The 24609-nt window shown below is 47.5% G+C and overlaps 9 protein-coding genes across 9 annotated transcripts; 7 read left to right on the top strand and 2 right to left on the bottom strand.

The window, feature by feature from the left end:
* Positions 1-2472: 2472 nt before the first annotated feature.
* On the top strand, positions 2473-4332 carry BKA67DRAFT_691480 (cell wall glycosyl hydrolase YteR). The gene is made up of 4 exons (XM_046109172.1): positions 2473-3106; positions 3213-3434; positions 3484-4032; positions 4086-4332. Exons 1-4 carry the CDS (start codon positions 2825-2827, stop codon positions 4182-4184), a joined length of 1152 nt encoding a protein of 383 aa, XP_045958733.1. The 5' UTR covers positions 2473-2824; the 3' UTR covers positions 4185-4332.
* Positions 4333-4979: 647 nt separating this feature from the next.
* BKA67DRAFT_279793 (uncharacterized protein) lies at positions 4980-6348 on the top strand. Its single transcript, XM_046095937.1, has 5 exons — positions 4980-5470; positions 5522-5629; positions 5684-5805; positions 5859-5948; positions 6059-6348. Exons 1-5 carry the CDS (start codon positions 5164-5166, stop codon positions 6236-6238), a joined length of 807 nt encoding a protein of 268 aa, XP_045958732.1. The 5' UTR covers positions 4980-5163; the 3' UTR covers positions 6239-6348.
* Positions 6349-7450: 1102 nt separating this feature from the next.
* Positions 7451-8675, bottom strand: BKA67DRAFT_535783 (uncharacterized protein; the record flags this gene model as incomplete). The annotated part of the gene is made up of 2 exons (XM_046100064.1): positions 7451-7868; positions 7933-8675. The coding sequence occupies 2 exons, from the start codon at positions 8673-8675 to the stop codon at positions 7451-7453; spliced, it is 1161 nt and encodes a 386-aa protein (XP_045958731.1).
* Positions 8676-9184: 509 nt separating this feature from the next.
* Positions 9185-11999, top strand: BKA67DRAFT_658757 (ankyrin repeat-containing domain protein; the record flags this gene model as incomplete). Its single annotated transcript, XM_046107334.1, has 2 exons — positions 9185-10193; positions 10246-11999. 2 exons carry the CDS (start codon positions 9185-9187, stop codon positions 11997-11999), a joined length of 2763 nt encoding a protein of 920 aa, XP_045958730.1.
* A 2413-nt stretch (positions 12000-14412) lies between these two features.
* BKA67DRAFT_658756 (major facilitator superfamily domain-containing protein) lies at positions 14413-15973 on the top strand (the record flags this gene model as incomplete). Its single annotated transcript, XM_046107333.1, has 3 exons — positions 14413-14617; positions 14753-14850; positions 14903-15973. 3 exons carry the CDS (start codon positions 14413-14415, stop codon positions 15971-15973), a joined length of 1374 nt encoding a protein of 457 aa, XP_045958729.1.
* An 818-nt stretch (positions 15974-16791) lies between these two features.
* On the top strand, positions 16792-18056 carry BKA67DRAFT_535780 (luciferase-like domain-containing protein; the record flags this gene model as incomplete). The annotated part of the gene is made up of 3 exons (XM_046100063.1): positions 16792-16811; positions 16866-17730; positions 17796-18056. 3 exons carry the CDS (start codon positions 16792-16794, stop codon positions 18054-18056), a joined length of 1146 nt encoding a protein of 381 aa, XP_045958728.1.
* A 515-nt stretch (positions 18057-18571) lies between these two features.
* BKA67DRAFT_279670 (uncharacterized protein) lies at positions 18572-20263 on the top strand. Its single transcript, XM_046095936.1, has one exon. It carries the CDS (start codon positions 19008-19010, stop codon positions 20136-20138), a length of 1131 nt encoding a protein of 376 aa, XP_045958727.1. The 5' UTR covers positions 18572-19007; the 3' UTR covers positions 20139-20263.
* An 888-nt stretch (positions 20264-21151) lies between these two features.
* BKA67DRAFT_516734 (FAD binding domain protein) lies at positions 21152-22618 on the top strand (the record flags this gene model as incomplete). The annotated part of the gene is made up of 1 exon (XM_046097844.1): positions 21152-22618. The coding sequence occupies one exon, from the start codon at positions 21152-21154 to the stop codon at positions 22616-22618; it is 1467 nt and encodes a 488-aa protein (XP_045958726.1).
* Positions 22619-22770: 152 nt separating this feature from the next.
* BKA67DRAFT_535777 (uncharacterized protein) lies at positions 22771-24317 on the bottom strand (the record flags this gene model as incomplete). The annotated part of the gene is made up of 3 exons (XM_046100062.1): positions 22771-23928; positions 23983-24129; positions 24180-24317. 3 exons carry the CDS (start codon positions 24315-24317, stop codon positions 22771-22773), a joined length of 1443 nt encoding a protein of 480 aa, XP_045958725.1.
* Between the last annotated feature and the right edge of the window lie 292 nt (positions 24318-24609).

Here is a 24609-nt window from a genome sequence, read left to right as displayed (position 1 = left end):
TTTGGCCCGCTATCAAGGAAAGATATCGCACCAGCTTGATCTCTGCCAATATGGCGAAGAGATCTGCTCTGTACGCCCATCAGGCTCTGTGAGGCGCCTTTTGGTATGGGCTTTGGGTATGAGCGCCGATTGAATCAATTGAGTACATGCCGTTGATAGCAAGAGCGCCATTTGATGAACCACATTTACTTGCGCCCTAACGCTTGATATTGTCTCTATGGTTGCGGACTTACTGACTGTGCAGACTTGTGTGTTTGGTGCAGCTTTATCCCCTATGCAAAGCCTTGGAATTATGGTTGAAAATTCGCTCGAATCAATACAACTCTCAATAGTAGGAGCCAGTCAGAAGTAATATCTTGTCTCTGACGTTGTGGGGCTTCAGCGTTGGTGTCGTTAAATAAAAATCTGTAAGACGGCAATGCCTATTCTCCCCTAGCATGAACATGACAAATACGTATCTGCATAGTGGGGGAGAGGATGGTTCGATCATTACACAAGTAGTATACGTCGCCATATTTACTGTAACCCTGAATATGTTACGCTCCACACTGGATGTATAAGGCTTTATACGTGTTTCTCCGTGCACATGATCCGTTCCATGGGCAGAGTACATGATGTGTTATGGCGCTACTTCGCGACGTATTTTTGCATCAGGATATCGCCATGGCCATACGAAATTCGACAGGCATGATTTGTGCCTTGCCTAGGATATTTGTTCTTTTTCATTAAGAGGGATGATTGTAGTATCCGTGCCGTGCTCATGCTACCTCTTCCCATATACTTGGTAAATTGTTCGGCATTTACATATCCGCATTTCCTCTACTAGAGTAGAAAGTTATTATGGCCTTGTACGTAGTTCGATGAGTTGACTCTTCTGTGTCTAGTACCTGCCTTGACCCAGTCTCCCTTGATTGCGAAAACGGTAGTTAGCAACTTGCTGACATTCTTCGTACCTGCGTAATCCATAACTTGTTGGAGCGCTCACTGCAGTACAACAAACCTTTTTCTTTCAATTCTTTTTCATTCTGTCACTCGGTACCTTGGATTATTGGGCCTCGGGCAGTGCTTGAGACTTGAAAATTGCAAACATACCAGGCCATGAAGCTTTACCATGGCCACAAGCATCTTTACTATCTACAAGTATCCCCGTTCTGAAACGAGGTTAACCAGACACTATAGCTACTACTTTTGAACCTGGCAGAAGGTGAGGCTAGTTTGAGTACTTCTGATTGCAGAATGTGTACAGTCTAAATTGCATCGGCTTTGAAGCAAAACTGTGTACGATGCAACTGCCAGCATTCCACGAATCACATCACGCGCAGGGCATGATTCTAAATGAGCCTGAAGTTCCAATGTCGTGGCGATCACAGACCGTTATGACTGCCTACTCCCTACTGCGTGATTGATGGATAGGTTCGTACTCAGCCTCTTGTTCGCCAACCATTCAATGCAAAGGACCTGGAGCATCGCGTGACTTGCCCAATGACTAGTCGAGGTATTCGGCTATGCACCCGATCGATAATACCTTGCTGGCATCGAATATAATGTGTACTGCAGCACATTGTTTCCAACCAGTCCCCGGCGTGGGAACACTGAAAGTCCTGGGGCTTGGGGTCCCATTCATCGTGGCTCAGTGGTAGTTTGGGGTGTTTGCACCCATGGGCGACTGCTGGTTGGGTTTCAACTCCCAAAGGTGCCCAGTTCAACTGGGAGAACACCTTTTTAGTTTTCATTTTTCTTAAAATCTATCTACCTATCAATTTTCCGGTGAATGGATGACGTTTCTGACAAATATCTCCAAGACTGATGGGTTTTTTTGTCCTTGGCAGGCCAGATGCTAGGTTTGACGTTGGCCTAGCAGATGCACCACTACCTACCGATCTACGAATCTTTGCAATCAAATCTCACCTTGAATTGTTACATGTCCAAGATGTATCTCATGCTTTCTCTGCGCCTACCTCATCACCAAACAAATTTCAACCATCGACCAGTGCGTTTCGGCCAGCCTCTGCTCGTGTAGCAAAAACCAATACGTGCATCCTTGGCATAACCCATTCCAAAACAATCTCATTCTTCACGGTGTATCTGCTAGGATCTACTTTCAATAATTCTAGAATTGTCGTGCTTATGGTTGGTCAACTGGGATGCTGTTAGCTATAATATGCACGGTCAGATTGATTTCTTAATATTATTGTAAGGGGCAGGCAATGCCTGACACAGCCTGGACCGCACTCTCAATGAAATGGATTTGTTTCTAGACAGTCGATATGTCGAAGGCTGGCTTGAATATCAAACGGATGCATTAGATAGAACCGTTTTCCCTAGGAGAGAATTGTCATGGTGATGTGTCTCTGTACGTTGGGACGCAAGGGACATCTAATCGGGCCGTGCCACTAATGAAATTACGGGCATTATAAGGGCTCGGTAGATACCGATTAAGACCATGGGGGAAATTGAACATATGACGAAAGTGGAATTCTTCGATGTTTTAGGAGCCGTTGAGTACGATCTCCAATGCTATCCCTGTCTATGCAATGACCAAGGGGCGCCAAGAGCAAACATGGGGTCCATTCGCCTGATTTTCCCGCCAATTGAACCGCATGGCTGACGAATATATCCAATTTAATAATCTACATGGACTTCTTGGGTCACTATCAAGAAGAACGGGAATTATTGGCATCGTAAGCCGCAGCCTTGGCGATAAGTGACCCGCTGAATTGACATAGCCTCGCGGAAACATAAAGAGGAGCACGTCGCATTCGGGACAAAAGCAAATCATCACCAGCAGTCTCTCAACCACTCTGCCGTACGTCATAATCAGAAGATGAAGCATTCCGTAGCTCTCTTATCCGCTGGCATCGCCGCGGCTGCCGCCCAAAACCAAACCTCGTACCTCTCTCGGTTCGCTGACTCTTTCATTAGACGTGGCGTCGAGCTTGACTACGGTTATACCCAAGCAACGCTGTATCTTGGGTTTGAGAAGGCATACGATCTCACAAAGAACGAGACTTTCTACGATTGGTATCAGAGTCAGGTCGAAGGAATTTTGTACCCCAATGGCTCCATCATTGACTGGAATTACTCCTTCCACAGTCTCGATGAATACGTGAGTCACTTCAACTTCCCAGTTTCCATACTACCATTCGCTACACAATCTCGAGAATCCTCGCGAATTTCCATTGGTTGCAGGATAAGTAGCTAATTGTCCCAAGCGCATGGGTAACAACTACCTATACTGGTTCAACCAGACCGGAGATGAGAAGTACAAGAAAGCTGCCCAGATTGTACGGACTCAGTTGAATGGCCATCCACGGACACCAACAGGCGGCTTCTGGCACCGTGAGCCTACTTACCCCAATCAGATGTGGCTAGATGGTATCTTTATGGCGGATACCTTCTATGCGAAATGGACAAGCCAATTCGATGCTGACAACGTAAGTTTCGAAATCGTTTAGATGAATGGCGGCCACTAATCATGACTAGACTACTGCCTGGGATGACATCGTTCTGCAGTACGATAACATTGAGGAGCACACCCGCAACACCACCAGCGGTCTCCTTGTCCATGGATACGACGAGAGCAAGGTTGCTGTCTGGGCAAACCGGGTCACTGGTGCTGCACCACTTGTCTGGGACCGCGCCGTCGGCTGGTATTTTATCTCGCTGTGGGAGACCCTGCAGGTCTTCCCTCAGTCGCACGAGGGCTACGCACGTCTGCTTGAATACTACACAACCCTAGCTGCAGCACTGAAGACCGCTCAGGACGAGTCTGGTGGCTTTTGGCTCATCATGAGTGAGCAATACGTCGGTGCTAAGGGTAACTATATCGAGAGCAGTGCTACTGCTATGTTCGTGCTTGGCTGGTTGAGAGGAATCAAGTCAGGATACCTTGACAGCGCTGATTACCTTGACGCTGCCAAGAAGGGCTACAACCTTCTCATTGACGACTTCGTTGTTGAGAACGGTGATGGGACTCTGAACTGGGAAGGCACAGTTTCGGTTGGCTCGCTTAATAGCAACGGCACCTTCGAAGTGAGCAACATACTACTTCGCTCTCCAATACCATTTGCTAACATACACAACAGTACTACATCAGCGTCCCACTTGCTTCAAACGACTTCAAAGGAGCTGGCCCATTCATGCTGGCCGCCTACGAATGGGAGTCCTGGGCCTCTAGCGCTTGATAAGCACCGATTGTCAAAGTGAGACAATGGCATCATTGGCATGTCTTAGGATTCAACAGTATCTATTAGCAATCCCAGACTTTATCATAATATTACTTATCGCTATCTCAGCTAAATCTTTTTCTTTCCCTTTTTTTTTTTTTTTTTTGTATATAAAAAAAAACCGTCCCCGAAGTTTCTGTAGTGACCCAAGATTAGATGCATGAGTGACCAAACCTGTTATTTTATACAAAATGTTCGCTCGGTTTCCGTTCATTGCGAGAATAAATATGCAATATTTAGCCTACAATCTACACAGCTATCAACCTGTATCTCCGTCGTTTTGACTGTATGCAGCTAGACGCGCGGCATCGTTCGACTTGGCTTGCATTGAACCAACAAATATTAAACTGTATACTGCACCCACTCTATGGGTAGACGATTTTACATACTTGTTCGTGAAAAACTATTGTTTCAATTGAGAAACACCAGAAACCTGAGGTTGTTTGCTTTTGAGCTCTGCGTTGGTCGTTGGCGTATTGTCACCTCTACAGGGTCCACGCAGCGAAGATTTATTGAGGGGTTTTGCTCAGCCACTGGAAGACGCCATGAGTTGACGAATCTGTCTTAGCCTCGGCAGTTGCGCAATCAAAAAAGAGGAAAAGGGAGAAAAGATCACAACGAATACTACGTACTACGTGCGAGTTCTAATCTTTGACGATCCGGTGAGATTGGCCATCGAAAGTCCGGACAAGTTGTATCCATTGGGCAAGGTTCCGGCCTGTTTCAGCGACCAGGGACCTGACCTTGGCTCTATTGGCGCGAAACACCAGACGTCTGATCCCGAGCTCGACCAGCCGCGTCACTGTCAGCGCATGCGCATAAAACCTTCGAAGCCGCCGCTACGTGTTTGCTGTCAAATGAAAACGTGATTTTGCAAATCTAGTGAATGACCCAAGCATTGTGACACGACTTCAATCCCTTCTACTCTACGAAAATCATGACCAACAACAGCAGAATACATCACTACCAAAATGTCCGGGTGGATGAGCGTGACGAAATCGACGATTTAGATGCGCACATCGACGAAATACTTGATTTGGACGAGAAAGACTACATGCATACGCCTATCCGCTCGAGGCGCACACATGTCATAGAAGTTCTGAACCGGTATCGATGGATAATCGACGGACTGCTGGTAGCTCTAATCGTGATGCTGTTGTTAGACCGAGACTGGGGAAAACATGACGAAAAGAAAAGGGAGCCTCTTGAAGGGACAGGGGACGTGACTGGTTTTGCCCCTCGCTGTAAATGATATGCATCGTTGTATGGTGATCACAGGCTGATTAGAAACATAGTTTCGCAGAAGATTGTAACCTTTCAGCCGGATCCGATGTTCCTGCCCGAGAATGGATCCGAGTTCTTTACGGACGAGGTCCGCCAAAAATGGCTCGGCATTGTTCCCAGTAAGTCTACAGATGCTCCGTGTATTATTTCTAAAAGGCTAATTCGCGGTGAAGGCGGTCTTGGCTATCTTGACATCAAAGAGCCGGAAAAGTATGAAGACCTCCCCCAAAAGTTAGAAGGATATCAAGGCAAATATGTTGTCACAACTTCAATGACGCATCAGCTGCATTGTCTGGTAGGTCACTCATCTTATTCAACCAAACATCTGGTCGACTGACACGATGGCAGTATGCAATCGCCGAGGTGTTCAGTGCATACAGCTCTAATATCATCGAAAAAATACCCCAAGAGTCGCCGTGGCATTTGGCCCACTGCTTCGTAAGTCGAACTCCATGATTCAGCTACAGTCTTTCCCAACGGAGCAATCAATATCAATAGGCCATAAGTAGAAGAGCATTTAAGGTCGCTCGCTAACTCACTTCTCATAGGACTACATTCGTCAAGCCATCATGTGCGCAGGGGATGTTGCGGTGGAAGGAAAGCAAACGACATTTCCCGAAGGTTTTGTGGGATCAGATGGGTGGGACGCGAAGCATGTTTGCAAATCGTATGACGAAGTCCTTAATTATCTCAATACGAACAGAGCGGACGACGAAGTGTGGATCTAAGGGCTAAGCATTATGCTAAGGCGGGCTGCAATCGTTGTTCTGGTTCCTCACGCCGTATACAGACTTTACAGAACCAAGGGAGCTGTCTAGTATACTAAATAACGGACAGGATGCAAATAGACATCGATCGCTCGCACCTTCAAGCAATCGACATGCCAAACTCCTGGGGAAGTTTATTGTAATACAGCCAAGTAATATCTGGGCTTGGTCCAAGCGGAAATGGGTTGTTGTGAGCAAGACTTCAACCGTTTCACTGTAAATAATCTACCCTCGAGACATGGCCTCACGCATAGCACTTGTAGTATTAGCAAACAAAATTGCAGGGGACACGCCAGATTAACTCAATTGACCAACGCACCTAACGGGTCAAAGGTTACAGGTCCAACCACGCCAGAGCAATGGTCCGCTTCAGGCGTCAGAAAGGATTTATAGAAGCCATCGACCTTTTTGACTCCTCCCATATTTGATTGCAAGCGGTAGTGATATCGTGTTGTGTCCTGGCATGTTCCTAATGGGTCTGCAATTCCATGCTATTCAGAAGCTTTCCACCCATCCCTTTGAAGTCCAACAAATTAAGATTATTGATGCCCATAATATTGGAGAATATGTTATTTAAATAGGGATCTGATGTCACAGCTGCTGCCCGCGTTTCTGGGCGGCTTTCTTTCCGGCCGGCAACTTCTTCAGGTTTCCGTTCCGCGTTCCTTTGTTCTCCCCAAACCAACTCATGCATGTATTATACGTGACACAAAGCCGAATACTTTTACGGCTCATATACGCTATATTTCTGTCGGCCAGGTCAGGTTCGTGGCAACACCGTGATATAGGTCAATAATTTTTGTTGATTTCCGATGTTTGCTTCGTATTATAGTTTATATTAGCGAAGACTTTTCGCGGCGGGTTTCTAGTCTGCGTGGTTGGAACGCACAATATAGGGGGTCAATTGTGTAGTGTAAAAAGGTTCCTTCACTGTGACGGCTAGGCAATGTGAGAAGAACTCTGTAGAATGCAAGGCTATGCGGCAGCCTTATCGTATACGTGAACCATTAATAGACCATACCCCCATCGGGCACGTAGTAGTAGCTTACCACAGCGTATACCAGGATGTTCTTGAAGCTCTTAAAAAGGAAACGATTTTCCAAGATTTGTCCACAAACGATAAGGGTCCAACAATGCATCACTTTAACTCTGTTCCACGACGAACCCGCTCATTTAATCCGAAGAAACCGGATACTTCCAAGCCTGGTACGAGATCCATGTTTGCACGCAACTGATAATCAATGCAGCCAAACCGAACAGCAGCGCAATTATCACGCCGACCAGAGTGGCCATCATAATATGCCTATCAGAAGCCTTCCTCGCCATGAACTTTTTAAACTGCCCCTTGGGTCTTGGATTTTCCAATTCGTGATGCAGCTCGGACAGACGGCTAGCGAGGTGATGATAGGATACGGTAGCCTCGCCATCGGTTCGAGATCCGTTGAAATCAGGACGGCATATATCAGGGTCCCAGTTCTCTTTACTTATAAGAAAATCCAGTAATTTCCGAGGATTCTTTTGTGCTAAGGGGAACAGTACGGTCTCTAACGAATCAAGGACTTCGAGGAGCAACTGTCTAGGAAGGCAACCACTAAAAGACATCGATAAGTTTCTGAGCAGGGTAAGTTGTTTGTATGACTGTCAACCGCGCTCACCGTTTCAAACTCTGCGCTACAGTCAAATCTTTAGCATCCTTTGTCTGCCTTAGTTGCTCTTTTATGAAGGCGGTATGGTGATATATTTCCAGGACGTTGGATCTCCGGTCGAGCTTCAGATGATCTTGCAAAATGCTCGTTCCGCGGATGCTGACCTTTAGGGCGTTCCTGATGTTAACTGCACTTAAGTCGCCGATAAATTCATCGAAATCACTGTGGGTATGGTCGCTGAGAATTGAATGCTTTGTTGTTGGAAAGGCTTGTTCGACAAATTCAGAGAATGTTGACTTGGGGCTCCATGGTACTCTTGCCTCAGCATTCTCTAAACGCTGGGGGGATGTTTGAAGAGCCGGCGCAGAGTCAAGCATGGTCATAATTTTGACCGCATGACCAACCAAGACCGTCGGTGGTATGATGGTTACCGTCCCGACTATCATATGTTTGACAACCCGTTCTAGCTCTTCCCGCGTGATATCAGGATTACTGCGAAGTACCCTCACAATTTCCAGCAATTTGGCTTCGTCTCGAAGGAAAGCGCGGAGTGTCGACTCATCGTGCTCTGGATCAACTACAGCCTTGCAAAACTGGACATAACGTGCCAATTTCTCGTAGCGACTTCCTGGACATTGATCAGAACACGGCCGATTGGAATCACATCCGTCGCAGCGCTCCCGAATCCAAAGTGCCTCTCCGAGTTTGCGGATCCATTTGTCTTCTTCCCGTGCTAATTCCATCACTGCCATGTCGGCAACGTATTTAACTGTCCTAAATCACAATGTCTAAACATAAAATTGAGAAGAAGGCGTACAGCCGGGCCTGACGAAAATTGCAATATGGTTTCTCATTTGAAAGTGGTGATGGTACATATATGCATGCTACCACTTACCCATACGGGGCGGAGCGCCCGTGGCAATCCTGCAGCTGAGGCTGAATCTGCACATGACACGTCATGCACTTCGCTGCCAACACTTACTGCGAGTAATTACACTTCTCGAGTTCGTTTCTGGGGGCAACTTGGACGATCTTCAATTGCACTCAGAAAATCTGCAACCAACTACATCAATCCTTCCGCGGACTTTTTCATCTTCTATTCCAGAGGAGCAGTAGCCTTAACGTCTACAAAGAGCAAGACTGTAGGACTTCAGCTTTCGAGATGGAAGCACAATCGGGACTGCCAGCGGCCCCAGTGAGCCTTGTGCCCACAGCATTAACCCAACACATCTGTACTACCAGTACTAACGACTTAGGAAACATGGAAACTACCCCACTGTCTACATTACCTTCCTCTACAGCATCGGCTTCAGCAGTTATACAGATTTATGCACACAAAGATCTTCAAAGATACCCCCATAAACCTCTCGGACAAGATGCACTGCATACTTTTCATGAAGTTCAGCGCATCTGTCAAACGGAATTGTCGAAACGCATCAGCCGTATAGCCGATCCGAAACACGTCTTATGGTCTCTTAAGATTGTTGGAAATTCGGAAGCCGAAGCTAGGCCATCGATTGTCTTCAATGCTACTAATAAGGTTGCCAAGGAGATAAAGAAGTTTTTCGACCAAGCTCACATACGTACCATTTTGAACAGCTGCGACTCAATTTTGAATGTGTGCATTATTAACACACCACCTCGCCTCCTCGCGTCCGAAAATTCGTTAGTCATCAGCAGACGAATACAACGCAACAAGGTACCGGATACCACATGCGGCATGCTCGTGAAAGTCACTCTCGGGGTACAATCAAATTATGGAACCCTGGGTGGTATTGTCCAAGTTGGCGTTGTACTTTATGGAATGGTGACTAGCCATATTATTGGGCAGCTGACCGGAGCCAACGATAGAAGCTACCATCAGCAATGCGGTGATAATGAGTCTATGGATGAGGAGGGTGCGATTCTCCTGGATGAAACGGTTGGCGTCGCAAGTGACGTGGTCAGCTATAAAACACTCACAAAAGCAGATATGAGTCCTGATGTCGAGAATCCTCTACCGCACTCTAGGGATTTAGACTGGACCCTAATACCTCTCGAATCTGGTTTGTGGTTATCAAATCACTTCGAGAAGCCCGGTGAGCAATTCGAGAAGAGCTGCCTGGATCTTACAATTGGCGAAGACATTAAGCAGGAACCGAAAAGCGTGGCAATATTAACAGGTAATGGAGTGAAACTCGGGAGTCTTGTACTGCAATACGCCTCGTTGACAATAAGTGCTGGTGGTTGTTTCACAGATGTCCTGACGCTCATCCTTGATAAGGAATCCCGTAAGTTGCACCCATGCCAGTTCTATCTTAAATGTTAACACATGCTTTCCAGTACTTCAACATGGAGATTCAGGTTCATGGGTTGTAGACCGAGTGAATGGTCAAGTGTATGGACATCTGGTAGCGGTCGATAGCTTCGGTGACGGATTGGTTGTTCCTATTCGAAGAGTTCTAGAGGACATCAAACAACAAACAGGAGCAGAATATGTCCAACTCCCCACCCGCTACCAAATCGATCAGCTTAAAAGCCGGGCTGAGAAATTCGGTTCTGTTCAAGCTAACCTAGAAGATGACAAGACGCCGCTGTTGGGGGCCGCAAAAAATGGTCATGAGCCTATCGTCAAGGTGCTCCCCGATAAGGGTGCCGACGTCAACGGCCTCCAGGCTGCTTCGTTGAGAGGACAGAAGGAGATGGTCCAGATGCTGCTCGACAAGGGCGCCGACGTCAACTTACAAGGCGGATACTATGGCAATGCCCTCCAGGCTGCTTCGTTAAGAGGACACAAAGAGGTAGTCCAGATATTGCTCGACAGGGACGCCGACGTTAATGCGCAAGGCGGATACTGCGGCAATGCCCTCCAGGCTGCTTCGTTAAGAGGACACAAGGAGATGGTCCAGATTCTGCTCGACAAGGGCACCGACGTTAATGCGCAAGGCGGATACTATGGCAATGCCCTCCAGGCTGCTTCGTTAAGAGGACACAAAGAGGTAGTCCAGATGCTGCTCGACAGGGACGCCGACGTTAATGCGCAAGGCGGACACTACGGCAATGCCCTCCAGGCTGCTTCATGGGGAGGACATAATGAAGTGGTCCAGATGCTGCTCGACGAGGACGCCGACGTTAATGCGCAAGGCGGATACTACGGCAATGCCCTCCAGGCTGCTTCGTTAAGAGGACACAAAGAGGTAGTCCAGATGCTGCTCGACAAGGATGCCGACATCAACGTACAAGGCGGACACTACGGCAATGCCCTCCAGGCTTCTTCAGAAGGAGGATACAAGCAGGTGGTCCAGATGCTGCTCGACAAGGGCGCCGACGTTAATGCGCAAGGCGGATACTACGGCAATGCCCTCCAGGCTGCTTCGTTAAGAGGACACAAAGAGGTAGTCCAGATGCTGCTCGACAAGGATGCCGACATCAACGTACAAGGCGGACACTACGGCAATGCCCTCCAGGCTGCTTCGTTAAGAGGACACAAAGAGGTAGTCCAGATGCTGCTCGACAAGGACGCCGACGTCAACTTACAAGGCGGATACTATGGCAATGCACTCCAGGCTGCTTCGTTAAGAGGACACAAAGAGGTAGTCCAGATGCTGCTCGACAAGGACGCCGACATCAACGTACAAGGCGGACACTACGGCAATGCCCTCCAGGCTGCTTCACTCGAAGGATATAATGAGGTAGTCCAGATGCTGCTCGACAAGAACGCCGACATCAACGCGCAAGGTGGATACTATGGCAATGCCCTCCAGGCTGCTTCACTTGGAGGATATAATAAGGTGGTCCGGATGTTGCTCGATAAGAACGCCGACGTTAACGCGCAAGGCGGAGATTACGGCAACGCCCTCCAGGCTGCTTCATTTCGAGGACGCAAAGAGGTGGTCCAGATGCTGCTCGACAAGAACGCCGACGTCAATGCGCAAGGTGGATACCATGGCAGTGCCCTCCAGGCTGCTTCGTTAGGAGGACACAATGAGGTGGTCCAGATGCTACTCGATAAAGGCGCCTTTCAAGCAAGACAGGGAACAGAACGTGCGCTATTAACAACTAATGGCTTCAAGAACAAGCGCGAAAGGTTACTTTAATATATTTATCTTACCCACTTCACTTACATTATTTATCGTGAAGTATTCCAAGCACTTTCGGATTCTAAAATGTTTACTTAATATTGATAGGAGCTAGGATTACTAATTAATTTCCTAGAATTACAGGCCGGCCATGTAAATGGCCATGGTTATTATAAACATATTAGAATTGTCTTTCTTTAAACGATTAGCCTTTGGTCATTGGGCGAGTAGCTGGTATTTACTTATTTAAGCGGCTATAAGATGGTGTCAAATCCACGTTTGCAGGACAACTTATATTTTCTACCTTATCTTTCTTATTTCCGTTAATAGAAGCACTTACTTATACTAGTGGCCCGGGTTCCCATTTATATTGATGCTCGTCGCGACGCTTTGTATCAACACCTTGAAACATACTCACTTCTGATTTATCTAACCAATGTTGAATAGGAGGCCTGGCAAAGTCCAGTAACGAGTACGGTATAGGGGTAGTTTTTCACCATCTTTAGCGAGGATAACAAGCCTCCCAACAGCCCTCTCGTTTCATGTATCATCCAGTAAGCGCCCACGCCCACACACCTACGGCCACCAGTACGGTCACCTGGTATGTTTGTTTTATTGCAACATATTCCACCTCATCATAGCAGGTTCCCCCACATTATTTTTACCCCTTCGAGCAGCAAAGTATCCTCCGATTATTTTCAAAGCTAGTTCATACACAGTCATTATTCTTGAAGTGTCCAGCCACGAGTGAACCAGCTGCTATTTTCAAAACTGTGGTGCGGGCCCAAGCCAGATAATTGGTCGACTGAAGGTCTTACATCTCTGAGATATACCAAACATCCCACTGGCTTTTGGTAATACTAGATTTCTGACTCGGTTAGACATCGATCTGCTATATTTAGCGACGAATATTAAACACAGACCTGGAACCTAGAGTTGATGGCCTCCGATAAGGTGGCACTGCTTTTCTTACTAATATAACAGTATCGGCCCAAACATATTTGTAGTTTTCGTTTCGTGCTAATTGTACAAAATTGGTGATCTTGCGACGACTCTTGCTTAGGAGTTTCTTGCCGTATTGCCATTCCTGGAAGTCTACCTCGTGATCGCCCCATCTATGAGAGAGAATGATGAATACCTCATTAAGGTAATGATTGAATTCGACAAGCTTCAAGGTCTTCGTGTCAATGAACCATATCGTCACATTATTCGGCAATGGAATCAAATGATAAGGCGAGCGCTACTGTTGGGAATGTCGATGGCATGGATATATTTACATGGATGGACAATTGAAGTCTGCTTATTCAGCTTCCACAGTCTTACCGCCATGTATGATTGTTACCTAAGTAGAGCCTTCGGACTATATATACATTTTTAAACAAAGGATACGGGGAATAGTTTCAAGATCTTGACAAAATGGCTTCGTCAGTAGTGAAGGATGCCAGCGGTCTGGGTACTTTTGTTAAAGTGCCCCAGTCCTACATATTGTCTGTAAGAGCAGAGCTACGGGGGCACCAGTTTGATGCATTGTTTGTTATGCACAGAGTGTCTATGCAAAGCTTTAGTCATGTTGTCATGCAACACTAAAGGACCCGGATTGGTGTCTTCCCAAAATGGAACATGAAATCTGGTTCACAGTAGGCAAGTGACTTACTTGGATTTATCAATTGAATCTGAAATCTTGAGCCTGAGCCATTCTCCGTTATTGAACGTAGCATTAGGTAGGTCAGTGTCCAAAATGTAAATAGCCATCTACCGCTTCCACTGTCACCTATGGACAAATCAAACTCTTGGGGAACGTCATTACAATGCAGTCCATTTTCGTTATGCGAATAACACTTCAAAAGATTTTATATTCTCCACAAGAACAAATGAAACCGGAATGGAGCCATCGGCATAAAGAACGTAGCTCGGAGTCTCCATTCTTAAGAGACTGATAGAAACAGTTGGTAGGGAAAGACGAGTTTCGCTTTACCACCATCCCTCTCCCTGATCGCTACAAACAATGATTTTACTACCATTTGTGAACTTGCTGGTAGATGGTCAGGTAAATCCGCTAGAATATCAAATGAAAATGAAATTGCAATACTACGACTGAGTTCACACAATAAAACGGTGCTAGGCCTGCGGACCCCGCCTACTTTTGCAATGCCGATGCTTGCCTAAAGGGTTCGGAAGCGGCGGGAGATACTGGCTGCCGTTTTGTCAACTCCTCTCCGCCAGATATGTCAGCTTACTTGCACGCTGATTTCCAGGGCAAAAACACCACGCTGTGACCCTATGACTGTCTTTCGAGTTGAACGCATGATTACGACAGGCGCAGCAATCTTGGTAAGTATCGACTTCATGAACAGCATCACCCGGGCCACTTAAGATCATTGTCCCGCTCTCGCAACAAATCAACACATTTTCAAAATATTAGCACATCATGATGGCTCAGCAGTCGGTCGAACTTCGAGATATCACTGCACGGTTGTCGATTGACAATACACATCCGAAACCACGACATGACATGAAGTGCGACGACTCACAGCTTCCAGCTCCTCGTGCGTTGCCAGATTTGCCGCTTGTCGATAGAGGGAAGGATGCGTGGCTGTTTTTGGCTGCTTGCTGGGTTGTTGAGGCTTTCATATTTGGTGAGTATAATTTCTCAACAAATTGTGGTTAATCCCTGTGGCCTCTTTTACAGATGCCCCTGTTATTGCTGAATGCCCGTCATGTCATAAACAGTCTTGCATGTGCATCGTCTTCAGCTAACATGTAATACGCAGGCTTCGGGGCTTCATTTGGTGTATTTCAGGATTTCTATAGCACTCACGAGCCTTTTGCGAAGTCGGGCAGTGTCGCCATTATAGGAACTACCACAATGGTAAAGATTTCTATATTCTTAGGTCACTAGTATTAAACTGATGAATAACTAGGGCATTATGTACATAGGTTTCCCCCTATTCATTGGGCTGTGCCGGCTCTACCCTCGATGGGGTCGGTGGTCAACGATGGTAGGACTTTTTGCGGCTTCCTTATCCATGGCAACGAGTTCTTTTTGCAACAACGTGCCACAACTTATTGTATCACAAGGAGTTATGTTCGGTCTTGGCGGTTGCATCGCCTGCTGTCCTTGTCAATTATATATTGACGAGTGGTTTGCTCGACGAAAAGGCCTGGCTTACGGCATCGCGTGGAGTGCTGGAGGCGTCGGAGGTGTTGTCTTTCCTCTGATTATGGAGACTCTCCTCCACGAGCTGGGGTTTCAGAAAACTTTAAGGATCTGGGCTGGCATACTCTTTGCATGCTCTGCTCCCTTAGCTTTCTTTATCAGACCTCGGCTGCCGTACTCGGCTAGTATACACCAAAGGCGATTGAACTTGCGGTTCATCATGTCTAAAAGATTTGCTCTCCATCAAGTGGCCAATACTATCCAGGCGACCGGCTATTTTCTACCTAGCATCTATCTACCCACATATGCCCGATCGGTCTTCGGCACCTCGGCTTTCTTATCAGCACTGACAGTCATGTTGGTCAATGTGGCCACAACAATGGGTCTCGTCATCATGGGGTCACTGAGCGATAAGTTTCATGTGACAACCTGTATGATCATCTCGGCGATGGGTGCAGCAATATCGGTATTGGTGGTTTGGGGGTTATCAGCATCTCTACCTGTTTTGTATTTGTTCTGCGTCCTTTACGGCCTGTTCGCCGGTTCCTGGGCATCAGTATGGCCTGGCATCATGAAAGAAGTTTCACAAAATGGTGAACGCGATGGTTATGGTCACGTTGACCCGGTGATGGTGCAAGGCATGTTGTGTGTTGGCAGGGGCGTCGGCAATGTTATATCAGGGCCCCTGAGTAATTCGCTCCTTGGAGGAATGCCGTGGCGTGGACAAGCTATGTCAGGTTACAGCAGCGGTTATGGCGTTTTGATATTGTATACTGGATTTACGGGCCTTTTGAGTGGGATGAATTACCTGCTCAAGCGCTTAAAGCTGCTTTGAGAATGCACTCAATACTGCCGGCAGATAATCTCTCACAAGACAAACAGAACGATTCCACTTGCATAATACAGTAAGAAAATCAATGCAGATCTGTAGACTCGATACGTATTGGCATCACGCACCTGGTGTGAAGAGAGCTGGATAGATGCCTAAAACATTCGACTCACCGGGCAATCCGGATCCGGTTAGGGACGCAGGGCCTACCGAGTGCAGCTTATTGGTCAGTCAGACTTCTGCTGACGGTGAGGAGTATTGTTCTCGGATTTGGCCTGACAAGTCGAGCAAGATGCGTAACGCACAACTCTAGTTGGTCTACTGGAGAGCGCGTTAATGCATTTGTGCATCGTCAGATAGTCAATCCTGTCTCATACTCACAACGCTCTTAATATCGTTGAAGGCGAACCTGAGCGCAGGAGATGTTATTTACCAATCGGATCCACGTGTAGTGTGCAGGTTTCTATTGCAGGTATTGGTGGGGTTGGCGGCGGAATCATACCTTACAGAATTCACCAGGTTAAGCACCAGTATTCAATGTCCCAGCCCAGACTTCGGAATATAAGAATAAAAAAATCATACGATTCTATGAACCAAGATTTGAATGAGCTTAATCCCTCTTGTATTACTTTGGCAATGTCGTTGTTTGGAACAGCAATCCGGAGTATAAAGATGGGTCTTAAACCCGAGCTCGGTATTGCGTGATCGCGATAGCAATGATGCCATCTACAACCATGCGGAGCTGCGATCAGCGCTTATAAATACAACCATTATATTGCGATATTCAATCTGGCAAAACAACTGATCATCAAAACACCGACAAAATGCCTACAGAATTCATCAGGTTCGTATTTGGTCTTCACAACTATTATCATGTGCATTGTTAACGGGAAGATAGCTTGACGTTCCCCAACTCGGCCACTGAGATCAACGAAGGCCCCAATCCTACTGATATTGATCCTCAATATCTTGTACGATATGCCAAAACTCTTGATGACTATGGCTTCAACTACACACTCATACCATATGGCTCAGGCGGTTTTGATCCCTTTACCATTGGTGCCACTATAGCCGCAGTGACTAAGAACATCAGCGTCATAATCGCACTACGCCCAAACACAATGTTTCCCACAGTTGCAGCCAAGGCTCTCGCAACCCTGGATCAACTGAGTCAAGGTCGCGTTGTAGTACATTTCATCGCTGGCGGAAGTGACGCTGAGCAGGCCAAGGAAGGTGATTTCTTGACCAAGGAAGAGCGTTACGGGCGTCTTGAAGACTACATCAAGATTCTACGACGTGCCTGGCAATCGAAGGAGCCGTTTGATTGGGATAGCAAGTACTACAAGTTCAAGCAGTTTAGCAACCAGGTCGGCCCAACCAAGGGTACCATTCCTGTATCTGTCGGTGGCTCGTCAGACGAAGCCTACCGTGTCGGAGGATCTTTAGCCGATATCTTCGGCCTTTGGGGAGAGCCTCTTAAGGAGACCAAGGACCAAATTACTCGTATCTATGCTGAAGCTGAGAAAGCTGGCCGAACAGACAAACCAAGAATTTGGGTGACGTTCCGCCCGATTATTGCGGAGACGGATGAGCTTGCGTGGCAAAAGGCTTACAAGACACTTGATGCCTTGAAAGCCAATTCTGGCAAGCAAACCTCAAACATTGCACCAACGGTTGCGCAACCACAAAACGTTGGATCGCAACGTCTGTTGGATATTGCTTCTCGAGGAGAAGTCCAGGATCGTGCACTTTGGTACCCCACCGTAAGTCTATCGCGTCTAGAAACACGTAAATATGACCTTGTCCAAGCTGACAACTTTTACCATAGGTCACCGCAACCAACGCGCGAGGAGCATCAACCGCGCTTGTCGGATCGCCACAAACTCTGTCAGACTCCATTTTAGACTATGTTGACCTCGGCTGCGAGCTGATCTCCATCCGAGGTTACGACAACTACCATGATGCAGTTGACTATGGCCGTTATATCTTGCCAAGAGTACGAAAGGAACTTGAGAAGCGAGAGAAGGGAGAGACCGTGCCTAATAGTAACGCACAGACTGAAGGCGTGGCTCCGGCTGAGAGCGGATAGAGCATTGGTTATACCATGCACACGCGACATGACGACAATAATAGCAGATATCCAAACTCAATGATAATAAGAATGTTCATTTGCTTACTTTTCAACGTGGAGTTAAGCTCATATGTGATGCTTTTGTGCGGTGTAGTATCATATCAATTTAGGCGTCGGTGATTCACAGGTGGATGCAAATCGAAATATAATATTTAGTTCATTTGTCTGCATGGCTTAAACAACCAGAATATGTATGAGATCTAATTACAATCTCTAGCAATCTATTGAAAAATATTCGAGAATTCCCCCCCCCCCTCATGACGTGAATAGAAGATTGAGAGATATGGCGAACCTCTCCTCTCGAGCCCGTGCTCTTAAGGACAAGCTTAACCTATACCGACCAGCCACCCCTAGTCTTGAGCTAGGGTTACGATTGGATGAACCACCTTTCAACGCAGGTCCAGCGCATGACCAGCTTTAATTTAAATTGCCGGGAACAAGGCCGTCTAGATCTTGATTCAGTGTTTCCTTGATTTAATGATCGGCTTTAAATGAGGGGCCACCCAGGCCCAAACTGCTGGCGGCATTCTTGCGAGAATTGCGAAGCTCAACTATTTGCGTGATGGAACGTCAAGGCGAAAACAGCTAATGAAATGCGTCTTATTGGGCTAATCGGGGTATTGGCGGGTTTACTTGGTGAAGTTAGCTCTGCGAGATGCTCAAACGACAGGTGTTTGAACGGTAAGTTGAAGGAAGGCATGCATATGAAGAAGTACCAGGCTGATTTGGCTGTAGCGGTGAGCAGGGCGCCGTCGCGTTTGAGGATCTCGGATTGCGAGAGTCTTTTTAGGGTGACGTTGATACCTTCGACAAGGTATGAAGTTTCTGTGATTGGCTGGATCTGTCAGTTGATATTGATATAGGACTTTCATCGAGACCGCAACTATCGTTACGACAGACACTACCACCATGACCACAGTAGCCACGACAAAGATCACAGCTACAGCAGTAGCCTCGAAGAGATGGGAGGAGCAACGTGAAGCCATCGAGATTCTACTCAGGAGGGCACTGCCACGGTCGACCCCTAGTATAAGCGTCAAGCAGAAGACTCCCAGCTATGCATCGCCTTGTACTTCTTTGGCTGCCTACTCAAATGCATGTAGTTGCTTGGGCGTTGGGCACACCACTACAACTGCCTCGACTCCAAGTACAACAAGGACAGTCAGCATCTCAAAATCTGCAACTGTAACCAAAATCGCAACAATTGTGACCACAGAAACCCTTATTGTTGTTAGCAACAACAGTGTCATCTCCAACAGTTCCACAAAGGCGGGCTTCACAAATTCGACAGCCTTGCTGACGATTTCTGCGAGCTCAATAACCTCAAGTGGGAGGTCAAGTACCCTCGAAAGCTTGACAGCTTCTTCCAATCTGAGCAATGCCAAAAGCGACAAGGGTGGTGAGGATTTGACGAGCAGCAGCTCAACTAACACCGAAGCTGCTTCGTCGAGTACTACCGAACTTGTAAGCAAGGAAGAAACTGGGGGCTCCACGGCCGGAGTTTATATAAATTCAACAGCTTCGGCCATATACGCAAACGCGACCACCGACATTGGACAGTTTGCAAATGTCACGACACCCATCGCGAACACTACAAGGACACAACTCGCCAATGGAGGGACCAGTACTGGACACGTAAATATGACAGTCTCAACCCCGATGCTGAACGCGACAGCCACTGGCCTCTTCCCCAACAGCACTTCTCTGCCAATTCTGAATGGAACAGCGCCAACAACACAAGTCAGCACGGCAAACACCTCAACCGCTCTGTTCATGAACGCGACCGCCTCGACAGGACTTTTGAATGCCACTTCTGTCTTGTTAGTCAACGCGACAAGCGTGCCTGTCCTGAATATCTCGACGTCGGCACCGTATCTCAATGCAACCAATTCCTCAATTGGCAGTCTCACCACATCAGTGCCTTATTTAAACGCTACTGTAATTCCGTGGCTGAACACAACCAAGTTGCCTGCTGCGAACGCGACATCTGTTCATTTCAGCAATACCAGCAGCTCAACTACGACACCCATTTCAACGTAAGTGGAAATTAAACAAGCCGTGCCCTTATCTCTATGAACCTTCCGGGACTGACTCTCATAAACCTTCATATGAGAATATCCTCAAAACTCTTGATTCATGGACTGGGTAATCTGTAAGACTGACTAAATTCTTGAACTAGATCGACACTTGATCGGTCTTGTGGAGAAACTACACCACCTTTTCTGCTCCAGGTATCACATCCCTCTAGTCTCTTCGATGGCTGGTACGCGAAGGTTAGCGGTGATCAAATCATGTTCACGTCCTCGGCGAACCATTCGGACAAGTTCAGTGTGGAAAGTTCCGGTCATTTGTGCGCAGTCGGTTACGTCGGAGACAGCGGTAATCCTACTATCGCAATTGTAGAGACAAAAGATGGCCTGACCGGAAGCGCAATCTATTTTATTGACGGACAACGAGTTGGAAACCTTACGGAGCGAGGGTACGGTGCACTCGACTGTGCTGTGGATGACGATTTGGCGTGCCAAGCCCGAGACATGTCCCACTGGGTTGCCTGCGGGCTTGGGCTAGACATCTCCAACGATGGCAACGAGATGGTGGTCGTTGATTCATGGAACTGCACTAGTGTTGCCCTTTCTGCAGTTTATAGTTGAAACCTGCACCTTAATGTCATTCTGCCTGAACTAATTGATGCAAACTCTTCACACGAAATCACGTGAGGTCGTGTTGTGACGCTCAAGAATGGCAGCAATTATCGCCGCTGACGCGCCACTCAGCACGCTAAAGTTCGTCGCAATTGCGAGGGTGACTATGTAGTCTCGCTGTTCTTAATTCTCCTCAATCCCCTGTACATTTGACGAACAAAATACACCAGTCCTTCATTCTAACGACCGCCGGTTCGTAGAGCCCTTTTTCCCTTCCTTTTTCCCTCTCAAAGGTTCGGTCATAATCGCGTCGCATCTCCCGTGTAACAAATTTCCGCTTATTGTTACAACGTAACGGCTGCACCAATCCCGCTCGTTCCGGTAGTCAATTGGTGGCTGCCTCAGCAACCGATGGAAGCACACAACAACGCAGTCAATACTGTAGCAAGAAACATACGGATTTTCCATTCTACCCAAAGGCCGTTCCGCGTATATCATGGTTCGACGAACAGTACGCGGACCTCTCAGAGGCGCGCAGACAATACCGTCGATACCAGCCGGCTTAATCACGTAATTCAGATTGATCACGAAAACAAGACCGCTCTGGTAGAGCCCAACGTTCCCATGGATGCCCTCGTACAAGCTACTTTAGAACACTCGCTGGTGCCTCTGGTCGTGATGGAATTCCCAAATATCACAGTCGGCGGCGGCTTCTCCGGATCTTCGGGCGAAAGTAGCTCATTTCGTTACGGTCCTTTCGATTCGATCATCAATTCAATCGAAATCGTTGTTCCAAGTGGTGAAATCGAGTGGGCTTCTAAAACGGCCAAGCCTGACTTATTCTGGGGAGCTGCTTCAGGGTTCGGAACCTTAGGTATTGTCACCCTGTTAGAGGTGCAGCTGAGAGATGCTAAACCTTATGTCGAATTGACCTATCACATGTTCACGTCTGTACCGGAGGCTTCCCTATCAATGCAACACCAGGCGCAAGATGCGTCAATTGACTATCTTGACGGCATAGCCTACGCATCCAACAGGGCTATTGTCTGCTCGGGTCGCCTGGTCAACGAAGTCTCAGGATCGACCTCGCTTTCGCATTTCACAAAGCGCAAGGATCCCTGGTTTTATCAGCATGTTGACCGACGGACTAAAGGTGCCTCTGGACCAGTCACAGATTATGTGCCTTTGGTTGATTATCTTTTCCGCTATGATCGTGGTGGATTTTGGGTCGCCAAGTATGCGTTCGCCTATTTCTTCACACCTTTCAACCGCGCCACACGTTCACTATTGGACCGTTTCCTAAGAGCAAAGGTGATGTATGCTGCATTGCATAAAAGCCAACTTTCAGACGACTATATCGTGCAGGACGTAGGTGTCCCATATGAGAAGGTCGAAGAATTCCAGAGATGGCTGGACGCAAATCTCAGAACATATCCGCTCTGGCTATGTCCACTAAGAGTACGACGCGACTTGCCAGATTCGCGGCACGGCCTGCATGCTAGATTTTCAGACCTAGATGCCCCAGAGTACCTATTGAACTTCGGTATCTGGCGGCCAGGGTCGCTCAATAGGGATAAATTCGTGCGCCAAAACAGGAATCTCGAGAAAAAGGTCCAGGAACTTGGCGGAAAGAAGTGGCTTTATGCACACGCTTACTACACAGAAGAGGAGTTCTGGGCTTCATACGACCGGGAATCGTATGACGATCTGCGGAGACGCTACTCTGCAGCCTACCTACCTAGTGTATATGACAAGGTTAAGGTTGATGTCGAGGCGGAAAGGCACAGGAAAAAGCCTTTCAAAGGAATTCGGCCGCTGCAGGGCTTATATGGAGTATATAAAGCCTGGAAAGGCGGCGATTATCTGCTTGCGAAATGATCTGCACAACCGGGCCAAAAGGAATTGGGCGTTGACGTTTATAATATGATGGGAACGGTCAAAACTAGCTACACTGATTTCATGGCCGCCTATTAATTAATTGGTACATGAAAACCTTCTCCGTTGTCATGACGTCTATTCCCGCACTAAGGTTAGATGTCTGTTCGTTTCACCACAAAGGCACCCCTCGACATGGTATTGATGACGATGAATCCGCTCTTGAAAAATGGATAGTGGCTCCAAGTCCCTTCGAAGTCGACGTTGCCACCATCTTCTGCCTCGTCATCCTCGGGGTAGATATCGAAGAAGGCAACTTCCTTAACGCTGCCACCAGTAGGATCTTGAGGGATAGAAGAAACGTCCAAAACACGGAGACCAGTGCCGTAGTTGCTCTGATATGCGAACCCGTCCTTGACGAACTGGTTATGGTCGATGCCCTTCACAGTGCTACGATATATACCGGTGAGTTTAGGGGCTTCGAGGGAGCTGATGTCCCAGAAATAAGTGACGGGGAACCCAGCAGCTCCCTCACCAGCCGAGTCATACTCATCGTACTCGTCGTCGAGTGCAAGGTACTGCTGCCATTGTGTATCGAGTACCCAGCCTTGATGGGTAAATGATGCACCCTCATAGGTAGTTCTCGAAATGATGTTGGTGGTGTTCTTGTCGGTGACATCGAAAATAGTGAGTGTGTCTTCGTTATATCCATAGCAAATGTCGCGCTCGGCGTACTTCTCGTCAGGGCCACGATAAACAAGACACTGGGCATCGTGAACATAGCCGTCGCCACTTGCACACCCAGGAGAGAAAGGAGCGCTAGGATCAGTTAAGTCAATGAAGATTAACCCCGACTTGCAAGAGGCATTCCGGGGCTGTGCGCCGACCGCGACAGCATAACCCCTCTCCTCGTTGACAACGACGTTGTGGGATCGGCCGACTGGAAGCTCGTTGAACCATCCGGTGAGATCTTCCTCGTTGGTAAAGACCTTGGGGCTCGCTGGGTCTAAGTCGAGCAACTTGGACATGTCAAATATCTGGACTCCATGGTAATAAGCCTCGCTACCAATTACGATGTAGTTCTTGTAGCCTTTGATCTCCCTCCAGAGAGACGGCTTTGCCGTGGTATACTGGGGCAGGCGGCCGAGGTACGTAAGCTTTCCTTCGCTGCTAATTTCCGAGAAAGAGGTACCATCACTTTGGGCAATTGCAATGAACTCTCTGCCCTCTGGACTCGACCAGCCCCAGCTGCCGGCACCCTCGCCGACAACGCTGCCGAGGTCAAAGTGACTTTTGAAGTCATAGAAATCGATCTATTAAATCTGTAAACACTTAAACGCTACAAGAAAGGGACACGTTCGACTTACGTTACTGCAGCGGAAGGTGTTGTTGGCATCTCCAGGAACGACTGCAGAGAGACCGTCGACACAAGCAACCGGGCCAGCCTCAGCACTGAAGCTCTTATATTGTCTAGAGTCAAAAACACCAGCTTTTCTCTTGGCATCCCAAGCAGCCTATATTTATCAGATCTGAGGACTATCCTGTGCTGTCAATGACAACTTACATGCTTCGTGTCCATGATGGTTTGGTGAACCAATCCACTCTCGTATTTCCATTGTTTGGCAGGATTCGCGATCTCTTTCGCAACGGCGAATTGAGACACTGCCAGCAGAGCAAAACCTGACACTGAGATCGACCTCATGATGAATGAACTAGGCTTTGTTGCCCTCTCAACAAGTCACTGACGGAGCGCACAACCGACAAGCTCAATAAGTCCACCGTCATAATCCCGGCCTTGTGGCTTTTATACTGCCATACCCTACCATTCAAGGCAGACAATGATGATTTGAATCGATCACGCTATCTCGACGAGCATGCCGAAAGAGGTAGGCAATAACTCGCCCAATCAACTAAACGGCGCGGCAACCGCCTTGCATAGAGTCCGGCAGTTCAAAATCTCTCGGCACGACTTGGCGCACGACTTGGCGACCCAT

The sequence above is a fragment of the Truncatella angustata genome (genome assembly GCF_020726525.1).
Source record: "Truncatella angustata strain MPI-SDFR-AT-0073 chromosome Unknown BKA67scaffold_4, whole genome shotgun sequence".
In the NCBI taxonomy this organism is placed as follows: domain Eukaryota; kingdom Fungi; phylum Ascomycota; class Sordariomycetes; order Amphisphaeriales; family Sporocadaceae; genus Truncatella; species Truncatella angustata.
The sequence above is the reverse complement of the archived record's forward strand: the minus strand, read 5'-3'. Positions and strand labels throughout refer to the sequence as shown.